This window comes from Trematomus bernacchii, unplaced genomic scaffold (assembly GCF_902827165.1).
Source record: "Trematomus bernacchii unplaced genomic scaffold, fTreBer1.1, whole genome shotgun sequence".
NCBI lineage: Eukaryota > Metazoa > Chordata > Actinopteri > Perciformes > Nototheniidae > Trematomus > Trematomus bernacchii.
In genome coordinates, this window is record NW_022987564.1 from 13,203,047 (window position 1) to 13,225,966 (window position 22,920).

Below are 22,920 nucleotides of genomic sequence, written 5' to 3' on the forward strand. Positions count from 1 at the left end.
TTCACAGATCTTTTTTTTATTTGTGAAAATATTTTGCGTATTTGCAGATCTGTTTTACATTTGCACATTTATTTGTGAGTTTGCAAATCTTTTAAATGCATTTGTGGATAGTATTTTTCATTTACAAATCACATATTTACACACAAATTATTTTTATGTTCACACAAATATTTATGAGACAAATCTAAGCCCATAAATACGCTTAATTAAATAAAACTGATCTGCACAAGCGAAGTCTCGCAGTGTGTCGAGCAGGGGTCGCTCTGGGCCGGCGAAGTTCGTTTTCCCATGATGCACCTGTGTTTCCTTTCTATCTCGCGCCTTTGCTCGCGCAGACCATCTTGCCTCTCAGATCCTCAGATTGCTGCTGTCAGCCGCTGCCAGCTCCGTGTTGTTGTAGTAAATAATGGCGGCATCGGGAGGAGGATTATCCCCTCCCGCTACCGTGGCGGGCTTGAGCATCCAAGCGCCGGCTCGGGCTCGCTTCCCGGGTCGGCCGTGCACGGTTCGCAGCAGGCTGCGCTCGGAGAAACGTATCAAATGCGGAAGGTTGGGCTCGGACGACGGGGATCTGGCTTCCGAAGGGCCGAGGCCCGTAAACATCGGCCTGGCGTTGAGCGAGGACCCGGCCCTGCTGCGCCTGCTCGGGGTGTGGGAGAAGCACAGCAGGCAGAGAGATGCGGGCTTCATGTCCAGTGAAGAGGAGGTGAATAAGCTAACTGTAGCCCGTCAGCTAGATGTGTAACAAAGGGTTTAACGGGGTGCATAAAGCCAGTTTGTTCAAATAACGATATTAGAATTAAATTATGTGTTACTTACAAAAAGTATTTAGGCTAACGTAGAGCTAGTTAGCCGTAACTTGGATAGCAAACAGTAACCCAAAATAGGCATTATGCTAGCCGTCTGCCTGCAGGGTATGCTTAAGATTGGTTGAGTATATTATAATTATATTGTACAAAATATGAATTATGTCTTTTGACATAAATAAATGGTGATATTATTGCTGTAAGTTGCAACAGCCATACATACACAGATATCAGCGTCAGTCCAGCTGAGTTTGTTTGCATGATAAGAGCATTAGGCGGAAACTTTGGCGGTATGATGACAATCGTGAATGAGTGTTGTTGTTGAAACCACTAAATGTCTTTGTGTATTCATCCCCTGACGCGCTTTGTTGAGTTGAATTTCCCACTCTGTGCTGACATACACAGGCGGCTTATCTTGTCGTATTTAACGTTGCAGCTGCTTGATCTGGGTTCACACTCTCCACGTTGTAGCTGTCAGCTGACTGCTCGGTGTTTTGAAAGTGATGCAAAGGGGACGCAAACAGAAAAATCACCTAGATTTGAATCATTAAAAAACATTGGACCACACTGAACAATCTTAAACCTTTCTTAAACTTAATTCTGCACTGCCCTTTGTTTATAAACATTTATCAAGCCCATCATGACTCTCCCTTTTGATAATTGATGTTTTTTTAGAGGTAAAGTTAAAGAGTAATCAAACTTCTTCTCTTTATAAGATCACTCTATTTAAAATAGCAGGAGTTTTAGTTGATGGCCTGCAAGCTACAAGAAAGCATGGAGTTAATGCAAAGTGCCATCTGCTAAAATCAAGTCTGGCTGATTGACATGGATGAGAGGGGGCAATAGCACTGAGGTAGAAATCGTGTTGGGAGAGATTTATTTAGTTTTTCATTTGATTATTAATCATATTTAGGCTTTGTGGACATTCAGGGTTTAGCCTCACTGGGCCTTTATAAATAAACAAGCTTAAACAGTCTTTTGATGCTTTTTATGCACTCTGGCCTTATTTAGATTAAAAATGCAAAAGCAATTCCTGTCAGGAATCTATTTCTTTTTCATGTGAATATTTTTGTTATTTGTGGAACGGTGAAAAACGTCCCCACCTTTGACAACACATTTAGCTTTCTTGTCGGTGTGCTGCTCTTGTTGTTCTGCGTTTAATGGCGGATCACAAAACAAATGTTACAGGTGCATACCGCCACCCACTAAATAATACAAACACATGTACCATTATCACCCAATAAAAAGTGTTTGGTGTATACAATGCATCCTTAGTAAGACCTGGATTCATTCATAATGAAACAAAATATTTTACGACAAACAAAAGAGGAATACACCACAGTATTTATATTATCTGTGTTTGTTCACAGAAGCAAGTGTCTTACATTTCATTCACATCAAGGGTGGTCTCCTTGTAGCTCCGTCCAGACAGGATCCGGGTTGATTATGGTATCATGCCAAATTTGTATCTAATCATATTATTTAATCCAGAGCAGGGGCTTTAGTGTCTGACATCAGTCGGACTTCACTGATGCAATCCCTTTAGAGTGGACTGTAACAGTCACATGGCCCGTGCTTAAGCTTGTGGGTGCTGTTCAACTGGAGAACCACACGTCACCTAGTGCCACACACTCATGTGCTCCTCAAGGGTTTGGAATATATATCAGTGGGAAGATTTCATATCTGACAGATCTATGGAGATGTTATTATATTGCACAGGAAGATGGATGTGAGAGATATGGAATCGGGTCAAAGCGTGATTTTGATCTGCTGTAGTATCTAATCTTTGCATCTCAGGTAGAGGCGTGAATGAGGGGTTGCTGCACGCTGACTGTTCCAACGATCTACTTAAATATTTGTGGCGATATAAATGATTCTGTATTACCCAGTATTCTGCTTGATCAAAATCTCTATTAGGGGAGAAATGGTTAAAAAAAGCCTGCTTTTTATTCGAATGTAGCTTCAATTCAATTCAATTCAAAACCTTTATTTATCCAGTTGAAATCCCATTGAGATCAATGATCTCTTTTTCAAGGGAGACCTGCTGCAGTAGGTTCCACATGAAGACATAAAAACATAAACAACAGAACAACAAAAGGACATCATACAGCAAAAATTACAGGGATTACAATTTACATAGCTATCCACATGTACAGGTACCAACAGCATCTGATGGTGTAGCGTCCAACCGAGCTTTAAAAACATGTAGTGGTACCAGATTGGTAATTTTCCATTCTTTTTGCAGACTGTTCCAAGTTAGTGGAGCTGCACATCTAAAAGCTTTCTTCCCTTGAGTGTAACACTGTGTATAACTACCATTATCAATCATGCACATGCAGAGAATCGGCTGAGTTATTTCTTAAAGTGAATTTACAGATTGAAACACCAGCACTGTTCTGATGCAACTCTGGAGTAAGACTGATGGTGCTGTGGCAAAAATTGCCCACACAATTCCATTTGTATTTTTTACCATTTTCTCTTTTTGATTCCTTATGGCACAATGAGGTGATAAATATGCATGTAATCTGGTTTTACTTTCACAATGAAAACAGCAATAATTACAAGTGACCTGGAAAATGTTCAAATGTTAAGATTTCTTTGACATTTTGGTTAAAAGTTGGCCCTTAAATTTTGTTTTATTTGTCACACTGATGGTGTGTAGGTCAGTCTAACGCCTAATGTAAAAACAAGTTATCTGAAGCAAACCTATTTTATTTTCAACATGTCTAAATGTATTATGTCAATTTAATGGTTGTACTTTCTTTCTTCTTCAGGAGGACGTTTTCACTGGATTTGGGACCACCACAGCTAGTCCACAGAAAACTCCTAGGTCGTCTTTACTCAGCCGAGCAAAGCTTCCCCCAGCTTCAGTCCGCTCTCTGGAAGCAAAGCCTCTATTAGGAAAGATTATACCTAAGAGTCCAAAATCGTCTCTTATTGGAAAAATTGTATCCAGAGTTCCTAAAGAAGACCATGGTTTCATAGAGAGCCCATCTAAAGACCAAGATATACCCAAGGTGCTGATTAAACTGCACGGCAAGCAGGTAGCTCCTACTGTAGTAGCCAAACATGCTGGCGCGCAGGCCTCAGATAGACAGAGCCGTACAAGAGCAGCAGGCTTTATTAGGAGAGCAGGAAAATCAGCATACTCGCGCAACATGCAAAACCAAACAGCCGCTACCTCAGCTGGTGGCACCAGGCAAGCTTCCAAGGTCAAAGAACCAGGCGAGGTGTCTGAGGATTCAGACACGGACCAATCTCAGCCACAGATATCTGTGAAACGCATGATTGGGCACACCAGACGCACCTCCCAAGCAGCAGCTCTGTCGTTCACATCCTTTCAGAAACGGCAGAGGAAGAGAACGGCTAAGGGTATGGGTGCCTCTCCAGAGGCCGGAGCTGAGGCCCAGAGTGGAGACGAAGCAGCAATGCCACTCGAGTGTAAAGCCACAGATTCCCCTGAAAAAGGAATACTCAAAAGGAAACACAAATCTCTGTATGGGCACAAGCGAAAGCCGAAGCCAAACGCTTCGCCAGAAGTTAGACGTCCGAAAGTTCGTCGTAATCGAACTAGGCATGTTTTTTACACCTATGTAACGGAGCCCATTCCAGCCCCACTGACTCCGGGTGGGAACCAGCAGCAGATGCAGAGTCAGAGTATCACCCCATCTGAGGGTGACCCCAACACCTCCACTACTGTAACGAGTGGACGGTCCTCCCGCGTCATCAAAACTCCAAAGAGGTTCCTGGACGAGGAAATGATCCCCTTTCCGAAGGGTTCTCTGGCAACATGGCAGAAAAGTCAACAGAGAGAGGATGGAAAACCAAGTCCATCATACCATGACTCGAGTTATGATGGCAACTCGCTGCAGTCAGACTGTGACTCTACATCTGTGACCGACAGCCCGTCTGCAAAGTTCCCATCAAAGCCCAGGCCAGGCACGAGCCACCTCGAGATTTACAAGAACCTTAAGAAACTGACCTTGAAACTGGCGGAGAAAAAGAAAGGCCACTCAGACACTGAAGGGAGCTATCAACAAAGTGGCGACGGGTTGACCTCTCACGTCAGGAAGAAGCGGCGCTCGAAGCTCATGATGGAGGAGATGGATGCGCCGGGTGTTGTCAGGAAACTAGCCGTGTTGGTGAACGCTGATATGGCAGCCCCCTCAAGTACGCCGTCAGGAGATACAGGCAGCAACAGTAAGAATTTGTTTGTGTTATTATTTAGAGAGATCTTGTTTTTACAGAAGCTCAAACATTACAGCACTCATTTGTGAAATGTATATATTAAAAGATTTACCTGAGAATGAAACAAATCTCTAGGCCTGAAAATAGAATCCATGCATAGGCTATGTGTTTTCAGTAGTTTGTGTGCAGTGATGATGTGTCTGGTTGTACACAATCTTACCAGAGTTGCTTTATTAATGTATTTAGCTACAGATGAAGCGGGAGGCGTCCCCGGGGAGAGCAATGAGGCGGTGGAAGTCAGTGGTCCCAGCTATCGCATTGGTCTCAGTGGAGCTAATAAGACTATGCTCCACCTGCTGAAGAAAGCCAAAGTCCAGCTCATCAAAATTGATCAGCAGAAGCAGCTAAAGATGTCGCAGGTAAGAACCGAAGATCAAGTCTTTGCAGAAGTAGGAAGGAAGATTTAAAACATTCAGATTTGGATACCCTTCTTGAGTTGCATGCAGGCTCATTTGAATATACTTCTCCTCATCTGAGTACTTTAACCCAATTTTTATCTGAGTACACTGGCCTTTATTGCAGGAGGGAATTTCAGACAGGTTGAATAGAGATACATTTTGATTTTAAGAATCTGAAATTGAGCATAATATGTCCCCATTTAAATCAATCTTCCCTAACTTTTTATACTATGGATAGTTCAAAAGCCACTAAAATCCCTAAGGCTGAAATTATATGTCAATGATGTGGTTTTCAGGCTCTCAAAATTAGAATTTTGGAAATGTAAATGTTGTAGCATGTCTAACATGGAACCTTGATTTTCCCTCCTCGGCTGGGCCGACAGTTGGGCTCAGGAGAATCACGAGTGCCAGTGACGAGAAGGAGGAGGAGGAGGAGAGTTGGCTTATCTCCCAAAGATAAAAGTTCTGAGGTAATAAATTAAACATATTAATGTCATGTCATATCTGATTTGCTGGTGAGGTTCCCCTTTACAGAATATTTGTGAGTGCTTCAAATTAATCATACAGTGCTATAAACCTTTAACATAGTATAACGTTTATTTTACATTAGGAAAGGGTTGCTAAATGTGTTGTTAACCTTTGCACTTCACAATGGGAACTGTATCCAGGGTGCGTACGGGTGCTGGAAATCCTTGAAAATGCTTGAAATTGTACGAGGTGTTTTCAAGGTTTGAAAAGTGCTTGAATTTTGGGAATGGTGCTTGAATTTGGGATAAAGTGCTTGAAATTGTAAATGCTTTACTTCGCTTTTTAGATTAAAAGAAAATAAAGAAGTCGGAGCGCGCTTAATTGCTTCGCTTTTACATAAAACAGCTCCGCTCCGGCCTTCCCGCGCAATGCGCGTGACCGGCAAGTGTTTTTGTTACGTGTGTGAGTGACCTGGGCATTCTGATGAGAGTGATAGATGACAGTATGCCAGGAGGTTGCCGTTTCAACGAGCGTTGGCTAGCAGAAGACAAATACAAGCCATGGCTAAGACGAGGGTCAAGCGAAGCCCAAGAGTAGCCTCCTGCAAAGTGTGCAACAATAACGATGCGAGAGTCTGCGCTGACGAGCCACACACCACACGAAAGGTACGCCATAGTAGAGCATTTTAGATTAGGCTATCGTTGCATGTAAAATACATGACACTTTTCTCTGTGCGTGGCAAAACAAGCTCGCCAAAATGGCTTCACTAGTCTGGCAGTATTTTAAGTGTCCGAAAATGACAATAAAATAGCGGTATGCAACGTGTGTGTGAAGCAGAAATCCTGCAGCTCCACCCGCTGTGACGGACCGGTGAGCGGAGCAAAACACACATTAAGAGTTAGACCTAACACACTTAGCTATTTTATCTACCTCTGGAACAAGCTAAACTAGTTATAAATATATTTATTCTTCACTGTCGGGTCGCTCATTACTGGATCAGTGAGCTGCAGGAGATACTGACGGGCTGTCAGGAGAGAGAGAGAGAGGGGGAGAGAGCGATATCGGTATCGGCCGATACTGATTCCGGCGATCGGCTCCAAAATTGGCGATCGGAGCATCCCTAATAATTGTATATGATATGTTTTATAATGATTGATCATGAAAGTGTTATCAAAGCTGGTAAAGTTGCAGCTAGTTTGAATGACTTTGTATACTACAGAGTAGCTTGTGAATTTACTCCAGGTGGAACTAAAGTCTGATTTAACACTTGATTATATTTCACATCATTCATCCACATCTGTGAAGTAACTAAAGGTATTAATACATGTAGTGGAGTCAAAGTACACCATTTACCTCTGACTTGTGTTTACTGCCAACCTAAAAGTACCTCAAAAATAGTAATCAATAATATATTGAAAAGTTATTTGGCTGATTGTTTTATATTGGCTCAGCCAGGTTATATGGGATGCCCAGTCTACGTACAGATGGGTCACTCATTTTGAAATATTAAACTTAGTTTTCTTTTCTAACATTTTTAATTTTTCATCGTCATGTAGAATGCTATTATGAAACACACATTTGGTTGTTTATAGCATAAAGAACATCTGATTTAATGTGAGGTAGGGAAATAATCATTTGAGTATAAGTATGTGTATATAAATATGTAATTTACAACAGCTGTAAGATGCTTGAAAAGCTTGAAAATGCACCTTGAAAATGCTTGAAAAGTGCTTGAATTTGACTTTGGAAAAGGTGTAAGAACCCTGTGTATCCTACTGTGAGTTTAATGTCAGATGAGATTTCATAGTGAGATGTTGCCAATATCTGTTTACAAACATTTCTGCATTTTAAATTTTTCTTGGTTTGTGTTCAGGAGCAGCCGCTAGGTGGGCCGAGGATCAAACATGTGTGTCGGGCAGCAGCGGTGGCTCTGGGTCAGCCCCGCGCCTTGGTGCCAGACGATATCCCCCGACTCAGCGCCCTGCCGCTCCACGAGAGAGAGGGCATCACCTTTTCTCCCGCAGCAGAAGGTACAATGCAAACACATGTGATGTTTTTAGGTAAAATGCAGAAATGATCTTCACTTCGTCTTTATAAGAGATGGTACATTTTGCATTGCACTATGTATGTGCAATGATTTGGATTTGAACAAGCAAGAAACTGATGTTTTCACTTGGTGCTGTTGTTGTGATGATGATGATCACATGAAGGAATAAAAGCAGCCAATAGATGGTTAACTGATCTTCCCTGCTAAGGAACTGGTTGAACTTGTCCAGAAACTGACACAAAGGCAATAAGGGAATCAATCATTTTAGTAACTGCAGGACATGAAAAGTCTTAAAGCATTCATATTTTAATTCTGCACAAGAAGGTCTGAAATGATTGGAGTTGTGGTTGCCTGTTGTTGGCAGTGATGGTTTTTCTTTCAGATTGTTGGCTGTTACACACTTTTATATTGAAGGGAGGATTGTTGTGAAACCGGATTGTTCCTCGGATCACTGGATTGGCTGAACATCAATGTCATCAATCAATGATTATTTATATAGCCCAATATCACAAATGTTACATTTGTCTCAGTGGACTTCACAGTTTGTACAGAATATCAATATAACAATACGACACCCTCTGTCCTTAGACCCTCACATCGTACAAGGAAAAACTTCCAGAGAAACCCCACAGTTTAATGGGAAAAAATGGGAGAAACCTCATGGAGAGCAACAGAGGAGGGATCCCTCTCCCAGGACGGACAGACGTGCAATAGATGCCGTGTGTAAATGATAATTGAACATAATTGAATTATTGTTTACATTTGAAGCTTCTATCAGGGTTTTCTAATGAAGCTTCATCATTTATTAATAATTTGTGTTGCTGTCACCCAAAGTGTGCAGCATGAATTGTTGCTACAGTTGTTGCTAGGACCATGGGATAATTGTGATTTCCACTTTATTCATAGATTGATTGTAAAGAAATTGATTGACTTGAGACGGTATATAGCCATGCTCTCAGGTAGGTCAACTGTTTTTCAATTCAATTTCTCCTATTTGCTTCATAAGCGTTGTCCAAACCTAAATACATTTCTGCCAGTTTCTGTTTGGCAAAGCTGATCTGCTAAAGTACTATACTGAAAACTTCACCAGCTAAAAATATTCTCTCAAACTTAAGCTTCTGCAGTTATAACAACAACGTAAAATTTATTATTTCTTAAAAGAGCACAATATTTCTAGCTTTTGGCAAACGTTACCTGCTGAGCACAAAAAAAACAAAAAACTGCTTTGTTAGCTAAATGTAGTTGTAAATAAGATATTTGCCAGCAAAAATATCTTTTGTCACACACAGATTAGCCACCGCTGTTGGAAAGCTTTACCCAACACTGGTCGAGTGAGCATCACTCAGTATGAGGTGAGGAAGTGCCGTTTGACAAGTAGACTCACTGCCCTGCACTTTGTCTCCTGAAGAACACATCTAGTGCTAATGGGAAACAGATATCCTTCCACAATGTAAATCCAGCTTTATTATTCACTTAAAATTATGTAATTTATTTTCCGTTTGAAGTTGCTCTGTGCCAGATGACATTAACACCACTGGGGGATGCCAGAGGTTGTCAAAGGAATTAGTAGTTTTCAAATCTCAAAAGGTCAGGTAGGAGGATTTCTACCAACAATGGATTTGTCAGAGACTCTACCAGCCACCTAACTTTATTCTAAAGTGACTCTTTCTTATTCCAACACTTTAGCAATGAGTACCTTTAGAAACCAGACGACAAAAGAAAATGTGTATATACTGTAACACATTCAATCACAGCATTTAGACCTGTGATGCCTCATCAACACTCAATAGTATTTGGCATCCAAAGATGTCGCCCCTACACACATGCACTGAATATTTAAACTGTATATTGTGGCTCTTTTACCCATCCTCTCTGTCTCTTGCTTGCAGATGTGGCCGATGATGACGATGAGATGCCTGATCCGGGCCGGGATCAGTGGTTTGTCACTCAGGATCACATCCAGAGGAGGAGGAGGATGGGCAGGGGGAGGGGGAGGGGCCAAATGTTCAGGAAGAAGAAGAAGGCGGCCCAGGGTCAATATGCCATTGGGGGAGTCCGCTCCCGGCGCTGTGGATGCTGCGAGGGCTGTTTGATAGAGGAGGACTGCGCAGAGTGCACCAACTGCCTCGATAAGCCCAAGTTCGGGGGGCCCAACACCAAGCGGCAGTGTTGCGTGTAAGTTAGACTAATCAGGTTATTACATTCACGGAGAGGGCTGTTGACATTTTAGCAAATCTTTTATGGACATTGGAACAGAAGGCTATCAAGAGATGGCAGCAAAATATATTAACTATTCAAATATGGTGATCTCAAGTTTTGCATACTTGAAGAAATGCTTGAATACTGAACCATTTTAATGCTAGTTATCTAACTCTGATGTCACCTATGAAGACAAATAGGAAACATATTCTTTATTATAGTAAAGAGTGTTTTACCAAATTCTAATATATTGCAGTTAATGGTGCCTACAATACTGTTTACCCTTTAGGTTAAAAACAAACCTATTTATGATTCATCTATTTATGATTCATCTACACATTTTTGGAGATGAATCATAAATAAACATTCCAATAAAACATTCTGATCAGTCAGATAATGAAAGGGAGCACACTTTTAACAACATTCAAAGATGTCTACCACTTACATTTACTCAGTTTTAATCATGTATATAATTACCTTTTACTGTTTCTTCTTCCTCAGATATAGGAAGTGTGATCGGATTGAGAAAGCGAAGATGGATCGCGTCATCAAACCATTGAAACGTATGTCTCCAAGTCTCTAATTTAATAAAGAGCCTGCAATAATTGTATCCGTACATTTTCAAATGTGTTGCTGTAATTAATTTTCTTGAAAATATTCAACAACATATCAAAAATATTTTGCTCAAAATGAATCAAGGGGCTCCCTTTTTTCTCAGTCAAGGCAAGGCATTTCCTCCGCCCCGTGTCAGGCAGTGAGGATACGAGCTGGAAATCTAGAGTCACAGCCGAGGGATCGTCATCGAAGGCGCCTGGCCTCAGGAAACATTCTCTACGTAACATCACGCCCCGCTCCTACAGCAGCCTGCTGAAGTCTGAATCTGAGGATGAGGAGGGAGTAGAAGAAAAGTACAAGGCTGATAAATTGCCAGTTAAGACAGCTGTAGCCTCTGATAACAAGCAAGGTAACTGAAGCTTAGGTTTTGTTTTGAAGTTTTATGAGAAGTTAGGACCAAACATCACCACAGTCGAATCAGAATTGTGTCTTAGATCTGTTTCTTCTTTTGGAGGTCTCGTTCCTCAAGATGGAGGAACGCTACCAGGCGACCCTCCGACTGAGATGCCGAAGCCTCGCCGGCTGTTCTCCAGAGGACCCGGGACCAAACCCAGAGCTAACAAGGTAAAAACATCCAGCAGATTTCCCTCCTTGGTGATCCACCTGATCAAACCTGGGGCAAAAATGTTACATTTCCAAATAAGTGGAGTAAAAATGTAAAGATAAAAAAACGAAACAGTCTGTATTTATGATAATTTATTCCTCAATCAAATTGTTGTTGGTTTAAATTAAACACTTAACTGACTGTGAATATTCATGTTGATAAAAAGACCATACATATTTCGAAGTAACACTTTGCCCAGGTCTGCATCTCACTTTCATTTGTTACCAATTTTAATTATTGAATCTTTGTTGGGATGAGTGAATCTACTTTTCAAATTCAACTGTGCTAATTTTCTGTTTCTGACTTTTAAGTTTCTCCTTCATATTAAACACCTTGCATGTGCTTAACCTTATGTTTTATAAATGATATATGAGTCAAGCTGTGCTCATATAAAAAGGCTGCCTATTTACCATCCAGTTTTGAAATGTAATCTGTATCTTAAAGGTCCAGTATGCAGGATTATGATAGCAACCGACTAAATAGCACGCAATGTTTAGTGTCAGGTGATTATACACTATTGGTAACATAATATATATTATAGTCCATTTCTGCCCTAAGTCTTACACACGGGACCATTCAACGCTATGGCATGGGTTGTTTACATGGGTTAAATTAATGACCTTGCATCTTAATGTGTCAGCATTAAATACACAAACTTCCAACCACATTAGCTGAATGTTATCACACAGAATAAGATATTTTTTTAATGAAAGTAGCACCACTTGAAATTGGTTACAATAAACACAATATTTATCTTATATATTTAACTTGAGCTGAAGTAAAAGAATGCATCTTGGCTGTGCTGCCTGACTCTTTGCTTGCTTTCGTGAGTTTGATTTAATCAATTCACATTCTGATCTTATTAGGAACAGCTTGCTCTTGTCTTGAAAGAATTGCACATTACTTTTGGCTTGTCTTTCACCTTTTGAGATTCTAATGGCTTAAGTCTTCTGACATTCTTCATGAGAAATGTCTCTTTTATTATGTATAGTCGCTGCTTTCAATTGCTGAGCTAATCTCACTCTCTATTTGTTAATTGGTTTTACTGGTTTTTGTCGAAGTACCATGTACCCATGCATACGCACCTAAAAACCTCTTCATACATTTCACAATTGGAAAAATGTCGGCGACTGCCTGCTGCTCTTCATTGATGATTGACTCAATCCAGTCACTCCATCTTCCTCCTCCTTCACACACCAGCAACAAAGGAAGCCACCATATTTTGAAGACGAGAATAAAGAGGTAGCAAGTTCACAAAATCAACCACATGTGGTGTGACATCGTAAACACCCAATTAGCTTTTGTTGGCTGCAGATTTGTTTGTTCACAAATTGTTATATTTCGTCAGATAACCTGCATACATGAAATCACTCATGCACTTTGAAAAATGTAGACATACATGAAGGCTCTAATGGATGCTTTTTTTTCTATTAAGGTTTGTAAAAAGCTTTTGAATGTCTGTCGTCATACTGCATATTGCACAGGGAACAAAGACAACCCCTCTACTGAAGCTACAACACTGGAGAACTCTCTTTGTTTGTGTCAAAATCAGTACCAAATCCTACTTTATTTTTCTCTTGCTCTTTTTAAATCGGTATCAACCTCAAATCTACGTGTCCAGGTGAGGTCATAGGGAGGTATAAATCTATAAATCAAGTGTCTGTTTTAAATAGATCAATAGTTACATCAAGGTAAATTAACTTATCATATATTCTCGTACTGTCTGCCTATTTGCATGGCACAGCTTACACACCTAAATGCTTGCAAAACATGAAAAGTTATTGGAGAATATAGCTTATAAAAATGGTTTTATGATTCTGGAGACTTGCACACTTTACTTATCTAGTTCTTCTACTTTGAGCTTCTGGGTTATCTTTTCTGCTGCGGAATGCATTTGCTGAATCTTCTTTACCTTTTCTTACTTGTCATTCCTGCCTAGTGTTGTTATTGCACTTCTTTTCTGTCACTTTGGCTGCTGCCAGTCGCCACCTCTGCATGTCACTAGTATTCGTATCACTGTGGAACCTGTCGTGCTGGTTGGCTTAGGCAGTGCCCTCCTCCACAGGAACAGGAGAACACGGAGCCGATGGAGTCCAGAGACACTTTACCAGAAACCAGCCCATCCAGAAGCCCAAAGCCGAAGCTGCAGCGGCAGCTACAAATACACTTACACCGCCTGCCTGATAATACCCTGCAGTCCGCTCTGTTTTTGCTAAAGCAGCGCCCCCAGTGTCCGGATGTTGGTGCTGCAAAGTCACCTCCGATATTGACCCAGCTAATGATGCAGCCTGCTATTTCACATTCCACACCGCAGTGCTCTCCAGAACTTCCCCAGCCTGTAACACATCCCGCTTCTCCACCTTCCCCAGCATCCCCGCATCCCATAACAGACCCCTCACAGAAATTTGTGTCGTTACGATTGCACCGCTTGCCTAAGACTCTGGTGGAATCATCCTTGCATTTGCACAAAATTATCCCATCATCTCAAGAACAACAACAAGAACCCCAGTCCACACTGCAGTCAGCTGTGACAGAGGTTTCGTCAAAGTTGTGTTTTCAGGAACATCCAGAGTCTGAGGTGCAGCCCCCGGATGTTTTGCACAGAGCTAACAAAGATAAAACTGTTCAAGTGCTCCCTCAGACCGTCCATCCACACACAGAGTTACAGGAGGGCCAGCTAAAGGAGCGGGAGGACAGGCCAGTGGATCAGCCTCAAACGGAGGAGGAGGACGGTTCTGTAAAAACTGACACACACTATGTCCTTCGTTCCCAGAATCCTGCAGAGTGTGCATCAGGGAACAGCCTGACTGGGTTAACCAACGGTTTTCCCCAAAAAGGCCTGTTGCAGAACAAGTACAAGATTCGTGTGGACTTCAAGGTGAGTTTTTGCATACATTTTGGGTCATTTTATAGCATGAGGTGTACAACTTCACATTATTTTTTTCTTAATGACGAGCTGTTTAGGGAACAGAGTCTGAAATGACTAGTAAACTAATTCATTGGAAAGAAACTGCTTTGTCATTGGCTTTAAATTGCATTTTCTTCTAGCTTGAAAAGATGAACCACTAAATATTTTGTACTGCACTTGCCCTAATCCTGATATTAGAAATAAATAGGCCCTGAGACAGGTTATGGGAATATGAAGTAGATATTTTTTCTATACATTTGATTCATGAACTGATACTCAAAATGCACAAAATAAAAAAACTCATCATCTTTCCTCTTCCTTTTTCTTTTCTTTCCTTGTGTGTCCCAGGAAGACTGTGCTGTCCAGAACGTGTGGCTGATGGGCGGCCTGAGCGTCCTCACGTCCGTCCCCACCACCCCACAACCTGTCTGCCTGCTCTGCGCCAGTAAAGGACGACATGAGGTAATTCTTTACCAGAGCTTATAGAACAGGTATCATAGTTACCTATTAAAACACTGTTCTGAGAAATATAGCGGTTCGCTCAGTATTTCATATTTAATCTCCAATCTATGATGGCTTTAAGATCCCCTCCACTCATGTTTAATCTCTTAAGGTCTGACCTTGACTATGCCAAGTTGTATCTGTATCTAAAAATCTGAGATTTAAACATTAAAAAAAAAGCCAGAACTTATTGCTCCAGCGCATCATAATACATACAACTTGAGGTAGTGCGATCAGTGTTAGACGTAGGGATGGGTATCGTTTGAAATGTATCGATTCCGATTCCAGTTATCGATTCCGGTTCTTATCGATTCCCCGTTTCGATTCCAAAATTGTAAAAGAAAGAGGTCAAACGTTTAGATAACAAAAATATCTTTATTCTTTTAAGCTTTAACTGACATTTTTACAAATAAAAAAATAGACATGCAATACAAATGTATTGCACAATAGCTGTGCTTTCTTTTAACTGAGCAATGCCTGTGGCAAGGCATTACACTGTGCCTTGTCTTTTTCTTTTTTAGTGTAGTGGAGCCTCACTTTAGAGCGTTTACCGCGATCCATCTTTGGTGTTATGAAGTGACTGAGCTCGTGAACTGTCGCTGCGCGGCAACTGTGGACCTCTGTCGCCTGTCAGCGCAACTTACATGATGCCATTTAAAAAAATTAAGGGCGGTGCCGGCCGTCAACGGCCCGCTGACGACCCGCTGACGACCCGCTGACGACCCGCTGACGACCCGCTGACGACCCGCTGACGACCGGCCGTTCTGTGATTCTCCAGAACACACAGATAGCCAGTCTGCCGCTGGTATTCCACCGGGTCGCCGCGGCGCAGACGGACCCGGTGGAATACAGGGTCTACCGCGTTTAGGAACCGTTAAGCAGAACCGAAATTGTGTATTTTGTATGGGTACCCGGTACCCGGCATTTTCTTATCGGTTCTCATCTGGAACCGAGTTTCGGTTCCCAACCCTAGTTAGACGTGACGAGGCCGGATCAAGAATTTCTGGATGAGAGACTTTTTTTTATTTATGTGGGAAACCAAACCCATGCTTAAACAAATATTAATCATGGCATGTCTGGAGTTGGATTTTAGGTTGTTGTTTAGGTGTTCTGGTGCTCTGCAGTGCCAATAATAACACTATTGTTTCCTTCTTCCTTCAGATGATATTCTGCCAGATCTGCTGTGAGCCTTTCCACAGTTTCTGCCTCTCATCCGAGGAGCGCCCCCAGGAGGAGAACAAGGAGAACTGGTGCTGCAGGCGCTGCAAGTTCTGTCACGTGTGTGGCCGTCGAAGCAAGAGCACAAAGGTATGCGACCCTGCAGCCCTTAAAGGAAACCCTTTTTTCTAAAACATCTGTTTTATGTATTTATTTTCCTTGCTCAACATATTCCTTCAGTTCATACTGTAAATATAAAGACCCATTGGTAATATCCTTTAGTAGTGGGTACAAAACCAACAGTATTAGTTTTTATTAGTTGCCTTCCACACAAGCAATATGAATAATTTAAAATATTGTACATGCAAGTAGGCAATTCATTCTTGGAGTTTTTCCATCTATGGATTTCTTTAAAGAGAAATGTATATCAATCGTGTCTTCAGGTAACACGATCATTACCTTTTATACTGTTTTGGTTTTTACCTTCATATCTATTTCTTCTACTATGTTCTGAATTAACACGCTATGTTTTTCCAACTCCGATGCAAAATATACTATAGGATAATAGGTAGAATAATAGATCATATTGCTTTATTTAGATGATACTTTTTTTGACAGAGTTATGGCTTATGATGAGGTGCTAGTCAAACATTTATGCTATTTATTAACTTCATATTAAAGTACTTTTCTGTTTCCCCCCCCCCTCTAGCCAGTGTTGCAGTGCATGAGATGCCAAACCTCCTACCACCCCTCCTGCTTGGGACCAACCTACCCCAAACCTATGAACTGCAGCATGCCTTGGGTAATATACAAATAGATATTCATATTTCTATTCCTTTAAATGTTTTGGAGTGTCTAAGGGATGTTGAGAGATAAACCATAAAAAAAATGTGCCTTTTCATCGTGATCACTCCTATAGCCTCATGCTGGCTGTTTTGTGTTGTCTTTGTGCAGGTGTGCATGACATGCATTCGTTGTAAAAGCTGCGGCGTGACTCCTGGAAAGTCCTGGGACTTGGACTGGAACCACGAGCAGGATCTTTGTCCTGACTGCACTTCTCTCCACAAAAAAGGTAAGACCTCTTTAGTGTTTTAGCCATATTTTTAAGTGGCTATATGTTTGGAAAGCTCCCAGACTTAGCCACCAGGTAACCAAATGACCTGAATCTCTATGTGTGGCTCTAGCAATGGATGATGTCACTAATTATATGATCTGCGTCTCCATCAGGTAATTTCTGCACCGTCTGCAACACGTGCTACAACGCCAATGATCAACACACACAGATGATTAAGTGTTCGCAGTGCAGCCACTGGATCCATTACACATGTGAAGGACTTTCGGGTGAGTAACTCTGTTTATTTATTTATTCAATTCCAAAAATGATTCAGAGTTTTATATTACAAACACTAATTCATTTCTTGTTAGTTAGATAATCACCATGTTATGTTGCAGTATATATTATCATAGTTTCGTATGTATAATGAAACATAAGTTGTAATGTAAAAATAATACAAGTGCATGCTTTAACTTCAACTACAGCTTACTTATTTTAAAACCGAAATGAATAATAAATCTGTATAATAATGAACTCTGTGTCTGTTTGTCATGCAGATGAGCTGGTTGGGATGCTGTCGAGCCAAACGGAGAAAGTGTTTTTCAGCTGCTCCCCCTGCCGAGGGCAGCCGACTGAAGGCAGCAGCTTGAAGGTGGAGCTGCAGGGGAGGCTGGTGGACGGGCTGGAGGAGGTGCTCACTGACCTCCTCTCCCACAACACCACACAGCACCTCCTCAAGTGCAAAATGGTAAGAGCTTATCCACTGGACATTGCCTTTTTTCTTCAGTCATAATCATTCTTAATTTTTCTCTGAATGTGTGTATTAAGCTCAGGTTAAAAGTCTTACAGTTTCTTTTTTCTTTTCTTTTTTAAACATGTATTTATTGATTTTTTACATTTATCACATTACACAAACACAACCGAACATTTCCCCAACATTAGACATATGGCAGATTACAAAATAATGCGGTTAGTGTGCAGTTACTAGAAATCAGTTTAAAGTACAGACCAAGAATATAATTACATTTGCAAATTCAACAAAAATACAATAAAGGCACATCCACAAACAGAGCAGAGTATAGCTTACAATTCTCCAAATAGATCAACCATATTCAACATTTCCTCACAGTAGTTTAGTCTTTTCACTCTAACCTTCCATAGCTTCTGCAATGTCCCCATTTTTTTATAAATTCCCAAAACAATTCCCAAATGGAGTAAAATTCAGAAGCTTTCTTCCTTACTATATATGTGAGTTTCTCAAGAGCCAGACTCGAAGTTAAATTGTTAAACCAGTGGCCCAGGGAGGGGCAACCAACATTTTTCCAACACAAAGCAATTGAGCGCCTGGCTTGCAGGTTAACCATTTTTCTTTCCCTAACCGATAGCGAACAGTCTTCTTGATAAATGCTTAAAACACAAAGTTTAGGGCTTAAAGGTATTGGAGACGAGGTTATTTGGGAAATATATCTTGTCACCGAAGTCCAACATCTTTTCATTTCTACCCAATCCCACACACAATGATACAGGGTAAAGTCTTCCAGTTTCTTAAACAGAACAAGCACTGTTTCAAAAGACAATACCCCAAGATTCTAATACTTGACTTTAACACTGATAAACAAACATTTGTAACGCTTTCCTTCCCTTAAAATTCCTCAGTTTTGTTGTTGTTGCAAGGGTGTTATTGTTTTTTGGTTTTTTATATCTACCAGATGGCGGAATTATTCCTCTCATTGTCCTGTGGTTTCTGTGTTTCAGTGTCGGGAAACAAACAACACACAACTTATCAGGGAACAGCAACCAGTGTGTGATCTACAAGCCATGGAAAGCAAGTTTAAAGTGGGCGGATACAGCTCAATAGTGAGTATATTCTTACTGACAATCTACCAAGACGAGCCCTTCCTGTTTTAAATTCCTGTGCATGTACAAAAGCAGTCAGCAATAAATGAGAGTAGCAATGACATTTTCCTTTTTGGATATCTTCTGTTGTTAAATCCTCATGATTGAAGCCCTGACTTTCTTTCTTTCTCTCTTTCTTGCTCCTTCAGAAATCTTTCCATGCGGATGTTGTCTCTGTGATGAGGAAAGCGCTGAAGGAGGAGGAGCTTCTCCCCGAGGAGCTGAGACCCACCAGTCAGGCCGGGGAACGCTATGTCAAAGTAAGCTTTCCTCACAAATCTCCCACGGTATTAGTTTATTTTCAGAGATCAACGTTTCAAAATGTCCACTAGAAATCTAATAATTTGTATTCCTTTTTCCACATTAACATCTCTAGGAGGGGAACACATCTTATAGTCACAATCTTATATCTTTATGTCTATTCACTTAGGCTATTGGTGTAGCGATTTTTTCCTTTTTAATTCAATTTGTCTTCTTTTGTTCTTAAAATATGTGTTAGTTTCTCCATTTCTTTGTGTAGGGGAATCCTGTTCTACTATTTGCTTTCCTGCTATCAGCCAGCACAACCTTGACTGAGTACTTATTTTAGTACCGTTTCCTCTGTCAGATTACCAAGATTAAGTCACTGCTAAATTCCTCTGGGTTAACAGGCTGTCATTCAATTATTAGACCCAAAAAATAGCCAAGAAAAGACACCTCTACCTCAGAACATTACCCGTGATCTCACTTTAATTCTTATTTTCTTACAGGTCGTTGAGCAGATGTTCAGTTGGTTTCCTGCAAGCCAACTGAAAAAGTGGAACTTGTCATCTGGAGAATTACCAAGGTAAAAAAACAAGTAAAGTTTACACACATTAGTCTCTTAATATAAGGGTTTCAACTAACATCACTTTTTTATTATCGATTCATTTGCAGACTATGTTCACCTAGTCCAAAACCCCCCCAAAAGTTGGTTTGATATATAACAAATACACTTCTCTTTGTAGTGGCATGCTTCCTGAAGCAGTCCTCCCTCCATCTAAGGAGCACAGCTATGCGCAGTGGATGGAACGGACATACCAGCCCAAAGAGCCCAGGGGCCCACAGGCGGGGAAAACTGAGTCTGTGGTTTCCTCAGTCACGACACAGCAGTTTGGTGTCCCGCACAGCCGCACTCTGTATTCACATGGTATGTAAACTATTGTATTTGTATCATGTTTTATCAACCTTTTGACAACCAACTGTTGTTAATTTATGATAGGGAAGTATCATCTTTACAGGATTCTCACATGCAATTGCCAAAAAGGAGCTTTCTTTGTCATATTTCTGTAGTATCTGAAAAGTCAAGAGCTTAATCATGAATTAGTCTATAAACATAATAAGGAGAAACGTTTTAAATGTTAGTGAACATGTACAAATATAAAACTCAAGGTAGTTAAGAATATGTTTAATATAATTGTGTGGCCCGAAATGCAATATCTTTGAATCTGTACTTATTTGTGCTTTCTCGCATTAAAAATATATACAGTATGATACAGTATGTTCTTTTGTATGTACGTTCACAGGTGTAAAGGGTGATCTGAATAGTACCAACACTGGAGATATGAGGCAGTGTGCCCTGTGCCAACAAAATGGAGATTTTCCTCCCAGGGTGAGTTTGGCTCACAGTTTTGGCTCCATGTGTTTTTGGTGCAGCGGCTGCAACTACTAAACATTTCCACCAGCAAATATTTTACAGTTTATTTCCTTGATTCATTGTTTGGTCTAGGCTACTCTATCTGCTGCTTATTTATTGACATGAATGTATTTCCCTCCTGACAGGATGCAGGGCGGCTGCTGTACTTGGGACAGAATGAGTGGGCTCACATTAACTGCTGCCTCTGGTCTGCAGAGGTGTATGAGGATAACTGTGCTCTTTTACAAGTGCACAGCGCTGTCTCCAGAGGGCGCCACCTGGTGAGATATTACCTGGAAATAAAGGCACTGTTTCTTGTAGCTGGATAGTTATTTTGTCTCTCTAGCTCTAAATGTTTTAGGATTGGCTTATAAGTGAAAACCTGTGTGAAACATTTTATGATATCATTTTTAGTCAATAAAACATGATTTTTGTCCTTGATTCTCCAGCGCTGTGATCGTTGTGGGCAGTCAGGAGCCACGGTGGGCTGCTGTCTCTCCACCTGCCAGAGTAATTTCCACTTCATGTGTGCACGTGCCCAGCACTGTGTGTTTCAGCTGGACAGGAAGATGTTCTGCTTCAAACACAGAGATCTTGTCAGTGTGAAGGTATAGACACAATTTTCTCCCAGGTTTCTCTTGCATTTGTTTTTAAACAGTAGTGGAAGATGAACTCAGATATTTTATTCAGCTTACCAGTAGAATTACAATAGTTTAGACTCTGTAATAAACTCATTTACTCAAGATTAGTAAAGTATACGTATCCAAAAATATAAGAGTACCAAAAGGGAAATTAATAACATCGAAGATTTGCCAATTTCAAAATATTTGTTATCATATTGTTTTGATTGGTAGGGATAGGACAATATAGGCTTTTGTCACGGGTCGGTATAAAAACAACTCATACTGAGATACTTGTGTTAATTTTCCATTATTGGTATAATCCTGAATATTCGCACATTAGTGACTTGGAAAAGCTGTCTATTAATTGAATATTAATAGATCTAATATTTAAAAAAATACAGGAATTATCATGTAAGAAATAACAGACTCACACAAGGTGCAAGTATATATCGATGTGTATTGATTTGTGGTTTATCACTGTCTCTTAGACGGTGTCTGGGAAAGGGTTTGAAGTCGCTCGGCGGGTATACGTGGACTTTGATGGGATCACTCTCAGAAGAAAGTTCCTCACAGGCCTGGAGCCAGAAACCATAAACATGACCATAGGTGAGATTATCTTGTATGCTGTCTGCGGTTGATTTGAGCCACTTGTGTCTCCATAAAGAGAGGAAATATTACTGCTAAAGGACAGACTGCCCTCGGTGTGCTAACACATATCATTTCTCCTTTCTTCAAGGCTCTCTGCAGATTCAGAAACTTGGTGTGTTATCAGAGCTGTCGTCAAATGGGAGGATGCTGTATCCCGTCGGCTATCAGTAAGTGCTCATTGACAACATTCAACTGGTCGATCTCTCATTATGTTGGTGACTAAAAACTAGAGATGCACTGATGGCAATATTTCATTTTTCAAAAGCATTTACTATTAAACAACTTAAGAGAATCTAAAACTGAACCAATTTCCAGGAAATTCTGCCACTTTTACTCAAACCATATGTCAAACTACTTGTGCTGGAAAAATCAAATCCGACTGAAAATTCAATTCAATTTAACCCATTGAACTTGCTGTTTTACTATTTGTGTCAGTAAAACAGCAAGTTCAAGTTGTATATCGCACACAACAATCATGCTGCACGTGTGTTCACTGGCAAAATAATCAGATATATTGGATTATATAATTATTGTTCTCAAAACGACTTTATTTATGTAAATGTGTTCTTCTTCCCTTTCTTTACCAGATGTTCCCGGCTGTACTGGAGCACTGTGGACCCTCGTAGACGCTGCAAGTACACATGTAAAGTGACAGAAGTTAGCACGCCTCTGCCTGGTGAGGAACAAGATCCACGGTGGGACAATGAAGATAATCACACCATAATCCACAGCCCCAACCACCACAGAGGTCAGCAGGAACTTTGTATTTCTTTATTGAATGACAGACTCACTGCTGTTCTGAATCTAACTGTATTTTTGGTTGCACTAAAGTGTTTCTTTTATAATGCTATTAGTAGAGGATAAATGATTCCGGTTGCACGCTGGTTGTGTTTGTTTAACACTTTTTCTTCCCTGCCAGATATGGAGTCCCCGGAGCGTTTAAGCTCGTCATCCAGCCCAGTGAAGTCCGCTACTCCATCACCAAACTCCAAACAGCACAACACACCCGGGTCCAAAAGTCCTGGTTACACACAGACCAGGAAACCAGCAGGAGGGTCATCTCGACCTCTTCCATCTCCAGGTAAATAGTTTG

General features: G+C 40.8%; 1 protein-coding gene across 3 annotated transcripts in view; it reads left to right on the plus strand.

Moving 5' to 3' along the window:
* The first annotated feature begins 336 nt into the window (after positions 1-336).
* Positions 337-22,920, plus strand: part of kmt2ba (lysine (K)-specific methyltransferase 2Ba) — a 30,476-nt gene continuing 7,892 nt past the window's right edge. The window contains exons 1-27 of one of the 3 annotated variants that reach the window (XM_034124238.1): positions 337-706; positions 3,581-5,006; positions 5,241-5,413; positions 5,836-5,922; positions 7,794-7,950; positions 9,857-10,142; positions 10,668-10,729; positions 10,885-11,130; positions 11,236-11,345; positions 13,451-14,263; positions 14,642-14,755; positions 15,956-16,102; positions 16,662-16,754; positions 16,907-17,024; positions 17,180-17,293; positions 17,564-17,754; positions 18,762-18,863; positions 19,052-19,162; positions 19,652-19,728; positions 19,889-20,070; positions 20,447-20,532; positions 20,703-20,837; positions 21,006-21,164; positions 21,668-21,785; positions 21,916-21,994; positions 22,415-22,575; positions 22,747-22,908. In XM_034124238.1, coding sequence (XP_033980129.1) covers positions 407-706; positions 3,581-5,006; positions 5,241-5,413; positions 5,836-5,922; positions 7,794-7,950; positions 9,857-10,142; positions 10,668-10,729; positions 10,885-11,130; positions 11,236-11,345; positions 13,451-14,263; positions 14,642-14,755; positions 15,956-16,102; positions 16,662-16,754; positions 16,907-17,024; positions 17,180-17,293; positions 17,564-17,754; positions 18,762-18,863; positions 19,052-19,162; positions 19,652-19,728; positions 19,889-20,070; positions 20,447-20,532; positions 20,703-20,837; positions 21,006-21,164; positions 21,668-21,785; positions 21,916-21,994; positions 22,415-22,575; positions 22,747-22,908 — 5,809 coding nt within the window. In that variant the 5' untranslated portion in view covers positions 337-406. Of the gene's footprint in view, positions 707-3,580; positions 5,007-5,240; positions 5,414-5,835; positions 5,923-7,793; positions 7,951-9,256; positions 9,320-9,856; positions 10,143-10,667; positions 10,730-10,884; positions 11,131-11,235; positions 11,346-13,450; positions 14,264-14,641; positions 14,756-15,955; positions 16,103-16,661; positions 16,755-16,906; positions 17,025-17,179; positions 17,294-17,563; positions 17,755-18,761; positions 18,864-19,051; positions 19,163-19,651; positions 19,729-19,888; positions 20,071-20,446; positions 20,533-20,702; positions 20,838-21,005; positions 21,165-21,667; positions 21,786-21,915; positions 21,995-22,414; positions 22,576-22,746; positions 22,909-22,920 lie in introns of those variants that run through there. The other 2 variants (XM_034124239.1, XM_034124240.1) reach the window with 2 other exon arrangements.